The sequence below is a fragment of the Nematolebias whitei genome, chromosome 4, assembly GCF_014905685.2.
Source record: "Nematolebias whitei isolate Nwh7 chromosome 4, NemWhi1, whole genome shotgun sequence".
Lineage (NCBI taxonomy): Eukaryota > Metazoa > Chordata > Actinopteri > Cyprinodontiformes > Rivulidae > Nematolebias > Nematolebias whitei.
In genome coordinates this window covers 56,304,254-56,315,671 of record NC_056501.1, presented here as the reverse complement: position 1 = coordinate 56,315,671, position 11,418 = coordinate 56,304,254, and the positions used below count along the sequence as shown (strand labels likewise).

Below are 11,418 nucleotides of genomic sequence, written 5' to 3'. Positions count from 1 at the left end.
TTTTTTTTTTTTTTGCTACTTTTTCTTTTTGACTGTCCATTTGGTTGCCATTTTATTTTAATTTGTAATAAAATAAAATGAAAAAAAAAACATTTGTATGCCTCTTTTATGACTGTCAATTGCTGTCGTTGTTTTCCTCTGTTATCATCACTCTTTGTTAAGAAATCAGGTCTCTCTTGTAAATGAGTGCCCGAGGCTCAATGGGATTAACTTGTATAAATAAAGGTTGAATGAATGAATCCCCTCACACACATATGGCTTTATATGATTCATCATATTATAGGACTTTCATTTTTATTTTTACATTTCTAACCTTTTCACAATTGCAGTTACACTCATTCACTTTCCTCTCTCTTCAGACTGATATGTTGTGCAAATAACATTATAAATTGAAAATACAAAAAGGCAAGGGACAAATTACAAGTTTTACAGATAAAATAACTTTTTATTGTTGTCCTTTTACACCTTATATGTGTCTCCCTGTCTGGACATCTTGCCTGGACATCTTGCTGTCCATCGTCCTTCATCCAGTTCAGGTCCCTGTCCACACTTACAATGGACCAATATTTAGAGTTGCTTTCAAGTACCACCTCTCTCAAACACACTGACTTTTCCACAATGATCTTACAACTGTGTCCTGTCAGAGGAGTATGCAATATGACACCAAAAGAACAGTGATGTAAAGTTATGAAAATCTGCTAATTTAGGAAAATATTATATTTGTACAATACTGCCCACCTCTTCCCTGTCATTAATAGTTTGTACATCATTGACAGCTAGGAGGTCTCTGCTGAAAACTCTGAACTGCTGAATTTTACCATCACCAGTTATATTAAATTTTGTGTGGACAATATTATCAAAACAAAAACAGTTAGATTTTACCCTAATAATAAACCTTGGGTAAATAAAGAAATGAAGCATCTTTTAAACCAAAACAAAGCAGCTTTTAGAGGAGGAGACGTGCAAAAGATGAGGGAACTAGAGAAGGAAATAAGTTGCATGATTAAGAAAGTTAAAATAAATTATAAAGATAAAGTTGAGAGGGAACTGAGTAATGGCAATGCAAGAGATGCCTGGAGGGGACTGAACACAATAATGGGGAGGAAACAAAAAGATTCCCTTCAGCACACTGACCCTTTTGGTCTTGCAAATAAACTAAATGTTCATTATTCAAGATTTGACATCCATGACTTCAGTGATGAGATTGACTCTTTCTGTGCAGCCTTGACACCAACTCCTGTGGAATTACAGGAGAAAGAGGTAATTTCAATTTTTCAGAACATCAATCCTCATAAAGCAGCTGGGCCAGATGGGATTAAGGGAAGGGTATTAAAAGAATGTGCCACACAGCTGGGTCCTGTGTTCAAACAGATATTTGAGTTGTTTCTTAACACTAGCTTTGTCCCACAAGCATGAAAAATGTCAACTATTGTCCGGTGCCCAAAATAACACATGCAAAGGCACTGAATGACTTCAGACCAATTGCCCTCACATCTGTATTATGCAAATGTATGGAGTGCTTAGTGAGCAGAGAACTCATGTCCGTTACAGCTGAGCATATGGACCCTTTGCAGTTTGCATATAGGACTAACCAAGGGGTGGAGGATGCCACTCTCTCCCTCCTCAACAAGGTCCATAATCATTTAGACAACCCAAAGACATTTGTTCGCATATTATTCATGGACTTTTCATCTGATTTTAATACGGTTCAGCCACATATACTTCTAAAATGCCTATGTGATCTAAATGTCAGCAGCCATCTTGTGTTGTGGATTAGCAATTTTTTAAGAGGAAGACCCCAGCGAGTTTGTGTTGATAACACTCTATCTGACTGTAGGGTCTTGAACACTGGTGTTCCACATGGTTGCGTGCTATCGCCACTTTTATTCTCTATATACACAAATGAGTTGCAACACAACAGTAAAGATTTCACATTAATTAAGTATGCTGATGACATTGCTCTAGTTGCTGGTCTGAAAGACACCAACAGTCCCTCCTACTCCCAGCTCAGAGATCAGCTCTCTGCCTGGTTTGATGACAGTTTTCTGGTCCTTAATGTCAGTAAAACCAAGGAACTTTGTTTGGGAGGTAGATGGGGAGCAGCCAGCACCAGACCTACTTTTAGGCCTTCTATTATAAAAGGGCAGGAAGTAGAGCAGGTGACTGATTTTAAATACCTTGGAACAATAATTGACAACAAGTTGACCTTTGAACCCAACACCGACTATATTTACAAAAAAAGCTAGACAGCGTCTCCACCTTCTGTATAAGCTAAGGAGCTTTAATGCAAGCAAAATTACTTTGCAGTTGGTGTACAGGTCACTGGTTGAAATTGTTGTTTCATTAAATATTATCTCATGGTATGGGAACCTCCTAGCCAGAGACAGGAACAAGTTGTCCCGGGTGGTCAAACAAGGTAATAAAGTCATTGGTCATCAACAAATGACACTTACAGACCTGTACAGTCAGGTTCTGGAAAAAAAAGGCAATCCAGGTTTACAATGACCCAACTCATCCACTGCAACCATTATTCAGGTTGGTACCATCTGGCAGAAGACTCCTGGTTCCTTTAGCAAAGAAAAATGGGTACAAAAAGTCATTTGTTCCCTCTGTGGTGAATGTACTTAACAAGGTCCTATTTAAACGCAGCCTCACATAACAAACTGCTGGGATGTTTTCATATTTTAATGTATTGTGTATTTTAGAATGGTTTTAACTGAATGTTTTTAATTGATTTAGCAAAGTTTGGTTTGAAGTTTTTTAGAGTTTTTAATCACATTTTTATTTTGTTTTATAAGCCAGATGTCAAAGACAAATCTCCATTTCATTGAATGTTATGGACAATAAAGTTGAATTGATTGATTGATTGATTGATTAGTGATGTTGACTGTTATGGTAAGACTTGCTTTAGCACTTTTAATTATAATAATAAAACAAAGTTTTTTCCAATATTTTAATGAGTAGTTGTATTTTATTAAAGCAGGAAAAACTGGTGTTGTCCTACTGTCCGATTCACAGTATTGCAGTATGAAAATTGTGGCAGCCCTACAGAAGCTTTCATCCTCAGGTCCTACTGGTCAGACTTGGGGGAGAACCCCTTTAGAAAGGTTTGCCTTGGGCCCCAAAATGACAATGCACACCACTGATTTTAGCCACAGTGTAGTATGAAAAGGTGCTGATGAATCACAAACTGCAGTTATTGTAAAATGTAGTTATTACCAGATCCTGCTGCCAAGAAGAAGCCTTTCATGTCAAGAAAGTCATTATCAAAACCATGCCAGCCATTCTGCCATCCTGAGGGCTCCAGAGCCCCAGAGTCATTTTTCCAATAAGGAAGTTTGTTCTTGTTCTACAGAGAGAACAAAAAAAAAACCACAGACATGAGAACAAAAATAGCATTTAGTTTGATTAAACAGAGTTTGAAGGTCTTAAGCAGAACAACGTAGGTTTGATGCTGCTGAACGGTACCAACAGAACTGGATGAAACTGTTTCTTGATAGCTCATAAAATAATGCTGGATTAAACAATTTAGACCCAAAGATGAAAGGTTTTCAGCGTATACAGCATGGCCTAACATTTGATGCCCTAGTTTAATGCAGCGGTTCCCAAAATTGGGGTCCAAGTGTGGGTACTAAAGATCTACCGGAATAAAATTCCATCCATCCATTATCTTTTAATATTGGATATTGGAATTACAGGAACAGCTCTAAAATGGTTTAAGTCATATTTATCTGATAGATTCTAATTTGTAAATGTAAATAATTAATCTTCATCATACACCAAAGTTGGGCAGCACGGTGGCGCAACTGGTAGAGCTGCTGCCTCTCAGCGAACAGGTCCCTGGTTCAAACCCCAGTCCAGGGGCCTTCTGGGTGGAGTTTGCATGTTCTCTCCGTGCATCCGTGGGTTTTCTCCGGGTACTCCGGTTTCCTCCCACAGACCAAAAACATGCATGTTAGGCTGATTGGTAACTCTAAATTGTCCCTAGGTGTGAGTGAGAGAGTGAATGGTTGTTTGTCTCGTTTGTCTCTATGTGGCCCTGTGATGGACTTGCGACCCGTCCAGGGTGTACCCCGCCCCTCGCACAGTGATTGCTGGACATGGGCACCAGCGACCCCCGTGACCCAAAATGGAATAAACGGGTAAAGATAATGGATGGATACACCAAAGTTATTCATGGAGTTCCTCAAGGTTGAGTGCTTGGACCAATACTCTTTACCTTGTATATGCTTCCATTAGGTAATGTTATTAAACAGAATGGGATACATTTTTATTGTTATGCTGATGATTCACAGTTATATTTGTACATGAAACCCAAGGAATCCAATCAGTTACTTAGACTACAAGCATGTCTTAAAGACATAAAAACCTGGATGACCCTAAATTTTCTGCTTTTGAATACATTCTCTGGGTAAAACCACCATTGCAACATTATTATTAGGTTTGTATTGTTTATTTAGCAGTAATGTGGATTAAAAGTTAAAGTTAAACGTTTTAAATAAAAATTTTACATTCAGAAGCTGAGAAAATTGGGAACCACTGCTCTGTTTTTTGTGCCAACGTGTATTTTTCAACCTTCACTTTGAATTTTCTCCTATTTCCAAAACAAGCAGGTGAATAAAACGTGAACATATGTGTGGATTGTTAATGATTACCTGAATGATAAACCAGCCTGGATTGGCCACTAAAGTCAAGGGGGACACAAACTTCCCTCTTTTGTAATGGAATCGTTCAGGGATCTCTTCTCTGGTGTAAACATGCATGTTAGGGACCCGGGTCAGAGCAGCGTAGACCTGGTAAAACACACAAGTGCACACAAAACCTGATTAACAAAACAAATCTAAACAAAGTTTGACAGTATGAAGCAATTCAAAATACACCACTTATGATGAAGTTTATTGTATACCATACAAAATGGAAAATCCAGACTGAAGAGTTACACAAATTAAAAATATTTAGATCTTGTCAAGACTGTATTTTAGGTTATGGGGTTATTGGTCAAGATCAGGACGAGAAGTCCAGGAGGACTTGTAGAGTTTAGCAGGTGAGGTAATCATGTGAGCAGTGGACCACCCAGTCCCTACGATCACAGAACAGTCATCTCCTTCTCCTTCCACGAACTAAATTACGGACCATGGGAGATTAAGCATTCTGTGTGGCTGCCCCCCGCCTCTGGAACTCCCTACCTGAATATCTGAGAGCTCCACAATCATTGGTTGACTTTAAAAAAGGCTTAAAGACTTTTCTTTTTAAGCAAGCCTATTCAGCCTCCACATGATTTTATCACTTTATCACTGATTTTAGTTGATTTTACCACTGATTTTAGTTGATTTTTACCACTGATTTTAGTTGATTTTATCACTGATTTTAGTTGATTTAATCACAGATTTTAGTTGATTTTATCACTGATTTTAGTTGATTTTATTACTGATTTTAGTTGATTTTATCATTGATTTTAGTTGATTTTATCATTGATTTTAGTTGATGTTATCATTGATTTTGGTTGCATTTTGTAGCACTTTGAGATTTTTGTTAATGAAAAGTGCGTTACAAACTAAATTCATTATTATTATTATTATTATTATTATTATTATTATAGGAGTAGACTGAGTTGACTTCTTCTTTCTGGATCTGAAGAAATACTCAGCGATAGAGAGAGGAATGACTTCCAGAGGGATGAATGCAAGGATTTCCAGGAGTAAACAGAAGAAACACAGTTACCATACCATACCACTTTATTTATAGAGCATGTAAAACAGCGACAAGGCCAACCAAAGTGCTGTACAGACAAAACAACAGGTAACACAAAGCAAAATAAAATGAGGTAAATCAGAATATAGACATGAAAACGATGCAGATAATGATGACTAACCAGTGTGGAGTATACAGGATCAAAACACAGATCATCTGGTGTTAAAAGCTACTGAATAGTAGTGAGTTTTTAAATGGGCCTGTCTGACAAGCACAGGTAACTCGTTCCAGAGTCTTGGTCCTGCTACAGAGAAGGCCCTGTCACTGTGAGGAGCAACTGGTCCGCTGACCTCAGGGAGCGTGGTGGGACATACAGTTGTAGCAGATCAGAGAGATTGGGGGGGCAGCGAAACTGTTCAGTAATTTGTAGACATACATCAGTATTTTGAACTGGATTCGAAAGTGAACCGGTAACCAGTGCAGTGAGGTCAAAACTGGTGTAATGTGCTCTCTTTTGCCTGTACTGATTAAAAATCGGGCTGCTGCATTCTGGACCAGTTGTAGTCGTGCAATGGAGGTCTGACTGATACCAAACAGGAGTGAATTGCAGTAATCAAGCCTAGATGTAATGAATGCATGTATTACTGTCTCCAGGTTATTGTTGGACAATATGGGCTTCAGTTTAGACAGCCGCCTCAGTTGGAAGAAACATGATTTAACAATCATGTTTACATGATTGTTAAGTTTCAGGGAAGGGTCCATTATCACTCCCAGATTAGTGACTCATTGTTTTTCTGACAGGGTTAGAGCAGAGAGGTCGATGCAGTGATTTGTGATCGTGTCGTTGGGAGGGAACAACATGACTTCAGACTTCTTTTCATTGAAACTTAAGAAATTTAAAGCCATCCAGTCCCTGATGTCAGCCAGGCAGTCGAGCAGAGGTTGAATAGAGCATGTGCCATTGTGTCTTAAGGGGAAGTAAATTTGACAGTCATCGGCATAGAAGTGGAAGGGCATGCTGTGTTTCCGGAAAATAGCACCAAGCGGTAGCAGGTATAAAGAGAATAGGAGGGGACCCAGAATGGACCCCTGCGGAACCCCCCATTTAAGCTCTACCTCTGCGGAACTAAAATCCTTGATGGAGACACAAAAGGATCTGTCAGTGAGGTAGGATCTGAACCAATTGAAGGCTGACCCTGTGACGCCCAGTTAAATTTTTTTAGCATTAATTCATTTTGGAAATGAAGAGAGGTGAAACACAAGCATGGAAGCCGGACTTGTCATTATGTGATGTTCAACAGTCCCAGTAAAATTAAGACTTAACTCAGTCTTAAGTAAGGTACGTCTCAACCAGCGGTCACGAGCAACAACTCTACCCTGTCCAGAGCAGTAGCAGTTAATTGTGGGAGAAACTGCAGAAAAACCCAGAATCCTGACTGTTTCAGCCTTGTGTCCATATGAATACAAACACTTAGGAGCTCTTAATAAGTATGTTTTAAAGCAGATCCCAGAGTGAGAAAATCCTTAAAAACCACTGAAACAATCTCTGTAAACAGCCAAAACGCAAACTGAAAAAATGGCACATCAGTCACTCGTTGACAAACTACCGGTATTACACAGCAATCTACAGCAATGGCCAGGACAAACAAAGACCTTTTATAACATTTGACCTTGATTTGTGACCTTGACCTCAGAACTGGGATGATGAAGAGATTATGTGACACCCTGTCTTGTGGTGGTATAAATGTGTATCAACATCGGGGAAACTAAACAGCCACTGGCCAAAAGGATGGACCAGCACAGAAGAGCAACATCATCAGGCCAGGACTCTGTGGTCTACACTCATCTCCAGGTCAGCGGTCACTCTTTCAGGGGTGAAGATGTTCACATCCTGGATAGAGAGGAACGATGGTTTGAGAAAGGAGTAAAGGAGGCCATCTTTGTGAAAAGAAACCGTCCATCATTAAACAGGGGTGGAGCCTTTGTGTTCAACTGTCCCCCTCTTACAATGCTGTTATTGCTAGTATCACTCAGCCCTCTGGGAAGAGCAAGTGGCCATCAGAGCACTAACAGGCTGATGGTCCTCTTTTATCATGTGAACAGCTAGAAGAGAGGAGTGATGGGGGAGAGGGAGGGCCCCAGAAACCATCTTATCACCAGCAAACTGTTTTTTTTTTTCCCACTATGGGAGTGCAGTATTTGTGGGACTCCAGTTTGTTTGTGGCCTCTCGGACTGAAGAAGTTCTCTGGATGAAGGATGGAACATTTCAGAAAAAAAGAAGCCGTCCAGATGACCTGACTGAACATTGTTGGATTTATAACCTGGATTATTGAGCATGAACTGCTGGTGTATGTGAACAGCTAGTTGTGGCTGTCACCAGCAGACTGGTTGATCCACTATGAGAAGGTGCTGCTTATAAGAGGCTCAATGGGATTTACCTGTCTAAATAAAGGTTGAATGAATGAATAAGACTGAGCTTGTTGCAGCTCCTCAAACTGAAGAAGACTTTTGGATAAAAGGCAAAACGTTTCAACAAGAAGAATCCGTCCAGAGGACCTGACTTCACCTTGTTAATTTAGCTACCTGGATTATTGAGCAGCATCAGGATTCAGAAATGTGTACCAGTTTTGGTTTAATTATTTTGAGCGAATCAGAAGTTATTGGCTGGATGGAGATGTACCATCAGTCTGCCTTTGGAAGGGCATATCAAAAAGGATAAGAGCAGATACGGTGGGTTACCTGTTGGAATGCGTTATTTTTGGGCCACAGACTGACCACTGAACCTTTGTCCATCATCTTTGAAATGTCTGACATGTGGACATACTTGTCCAGCTCTATGACCTTCTCCATCCACTGGATCTTTGTCATTCCATGGTCAGAAAATATCATCACGTTCAGCTGCTTCGCCATGTTGGTCTCCTGCAAGAGTAAACACAGAAAATAAGCCAACAGAAAACATAGAAATGTCTTGTGATTGAAAGAATAGTTGCGATCTTACTTTGATTTTTCTGTTGAGGATCTGTATGACAAGATCCAGGTGTTGGACAGCTGTTCGGACCTGCTGCGAGTCTGGTCCAAAGTGATGTCCTTCCACATCTATTTTCTCATAATACACAGCGGCCATGTCTGCGTTGCCTGAGCTAAACAAACAAATATTTGATGTTTCTGCTGTCACCAGGGAGAAAATGAAGCGTATTGAAAGACTCGGCAGAGGAAAAAGCATTACACAACTTCAAATATATGAGTTCCTTTAAGCCCAGGCGCTTGAGAAAAAAACTTAAATAAATCCAAATGTCACGTGAATGATCTGCTGGGACCATGTGACCAGATTTCAGTGGATGGACAGTCTCCAACTTCCTGTTTCACCTTTTATGATAAAAAAATTTGACTTTGGTCAAGTCTTCTTATGACAAATGTTCTATATTGGGGCTACAAAACAGGTTAAATCATATCATCTGGACCAGTTCCTTTAACTGAGAAACGTTTCATCTCCCATCCAGAGGACATCGTCTGTCCTATATCAGGACTATTCAATTGCTCGGGGAGGGGGGGGGGGCACCGTTAATGAAAGCCAAGAGCTCAGGGGCCGGACATCCAGTAGTTATTCTTCTCATTAAGTAAGGTTGTGTTAAGATATTTCTTAATTAGACTGGTCCTATGGTTTTGATCTGCTCAGAGACGGGATTATTATGAAATTATGACCCGGTTCTGACTGGGTTAAACTAGGCCAGCAGCTCTCAAGAGAGTCTCCCTGGGATTTCAATATCATTCAAATAGTTTAATTTGCTTGCCACATCACGTAGAAAGGCTTTGAAGCACTGTCTCATATTTTTCCTAACACGTCAGTCCACATAAGACCACACTTAGCCACGCCCCCTCATACACTGATAAGATGAGCTCCCCTTCTGCAAAAGGAGGAGTCACAGGACCCCATAAATTAGTAAGGACACGGGACTTCAAGGCTCTTCCGGGTCTGTGAACATGTCACAGTCCGGAGAGTCCAGCGCTGTGATTTGTAATCTTTTTCCTGCCTTTTTTAATAAAATTGATTAAACTTAATTGACGTTTCCTTGATTTATTCATAGTATGAGTTGCCACTTCTGAGAGAGAAAGAACCAAAGGAAGCGGTGGGGGCTGGCTGAGGGTCCAGGGTCAGAGAGGAAGCCTGAGGCCCACAGCTAGCCGTAGCTAGCTGCAGTGACTGATGACCCGCAGTCGGCTCCCATAATGCAACAGCTGGTGCCGAAACCCTCCTCTCGTCTGTAGAAGTGGCAGCTCGTTTTTATTGTTTAATGGTGACACAGTGGCAGGTGACCGAGTCGGAGCAGACTGTTTCTAGACTGTTTATTAGAAACGCGTTAAAACTTGGACGTCTGGACAGTGTCAAGAGGTGTGGTCATGTGACAGTTCGAAGAAACCCTATGTGGTTTTGGGTGCCTGTGGGGAGAATTACTGCCTCCTCGAAAGAAAGTGATGGCCTCAAGGTTCTGTTTATGTTAGTTCCATAGGTCTGTAGCAAAGAAATACAGACTGACCAGTTGTGCATCCCCGAGCGACGTAGATGTTTTTATATATATTTTTTATATACATTTTTATTCTCGTCTATTTTCGGTCGAGGCTGCGCTAATTGGGACGGCAGAATCTTTAAATGTACAACTAAATATGGATGATCCCTAGACATTGATCTGAGGTACCTAAGAATTTATGAGGTGTTGTTATGGCTAAGATAGGGATAACTAGAAGTCTTTAGAATAGGCAGTGAGGGAAATGTGTTTTTATAAGTTGAGGGACAGGCAAGAACCTTAGTTAGGCAGGTATAAGGAAATATAACATTGTTAATGCCATGTATATTTGTTGCATGAATGATGTTAGAGTGTGAGGATCTGCTGTATGAATGATTGTATGTTTGTTATTGTGGAACTAATATAAGTTACTTTACAGACAATTAAGAGTGGAAACAAATATCCACAGCTGCCTAGTACAAGGTCACTTAAATAACAGCAAATGTACACAGACTTATAAAAACCTAAGGCGGGAGGAATCAAACATCAGGCCAAAATTGGTAAGTGACCTTGTTATATTAAGATGATTTTATTTAAATAACTTTTAAAGACCAACAGGAGCATTTCAAGGTGGGAGCCCAGACAGAAAACAGAAAATCTCCGCCCTCAAGTTGATGTGAGTAGATGAACACACACAGACCTCTCTGAAGATAATGTGACAGGTCAAGGATGTTTTTCATTTACCACAGTCTCGTGTGTGGGTTATCGTGTCGTTTTGTCTAGAGCAGAGACAGACTGGAGCCGTGTGTTTTGTTTTTTATTTTTTCTTGCAGGATTTTTGAGTTGTTACAGGTTAAAATGAATTAAAAGATGGGGGAACTCGAACACGTCTGTGAAATTAAACCAACCAGGGTAAAAGTATGTAGTGAACTAAGCCTCCGATCAAGACCTGCCTCTGAAGACCTTCATGGGACAGGAACTGTTATTTCATTGATTTGAATCCAGAAATACAAATTAGCTCATCCAGAGACTTTCTAATTGTATCCTGAACCAATCATTTTAAATCAACTGTGAAACAGTATTAATGATTTTTTAATCCTCATTCAAAGTAGAAATCAAGTTAAATGTCTATGTTACAAAGTAATTATGCATTTTTGATCTTCTGTCTGAAATGAGAAAGGAGTGATGTCGGTCAAAAGTCGGAGACAGTCGCAAACAAGTTTA

At 39.9% G+C, this 11,418-nt stretch overlaps 1 protein-coding gene across 1 annotated transcript in view; it reads right to left on the bottom strand.

The window, feature by feature from the left end:
- enpp6 (ectonucleotide pyrophosphatase/phosphodiesterase 6) overlaps window positions 1–11,418 on the bottom strand; it is a 131,788-nt gene that overhangs the window by 1,534 nt on the left and 118,836 nt on the right. Inside the window, exons 4-7 of the mRNA XM_037675452.1 lie at window positions 8,691–8,832; window positions 8,432–8,611; window positions 4,656–4,793; window positions 3,220–3,349 (exon numbers count right to left, since the gene is read on the bottom strand). Of these exons, the coding sequence (XP_037531380.1) occupies window positions 3,220–3,349; window positions 4,656–4,793; window positions 8,432–8,611; window positions 8,691–8,832 (590 nt within the window). The remainder of the gene's footprint in view (window positions 1–3,219; window positions 3,350–4,655; window positions 4,794–8,431; window positions 8,612–8,690; window positions 8,833–11,418) is intronic.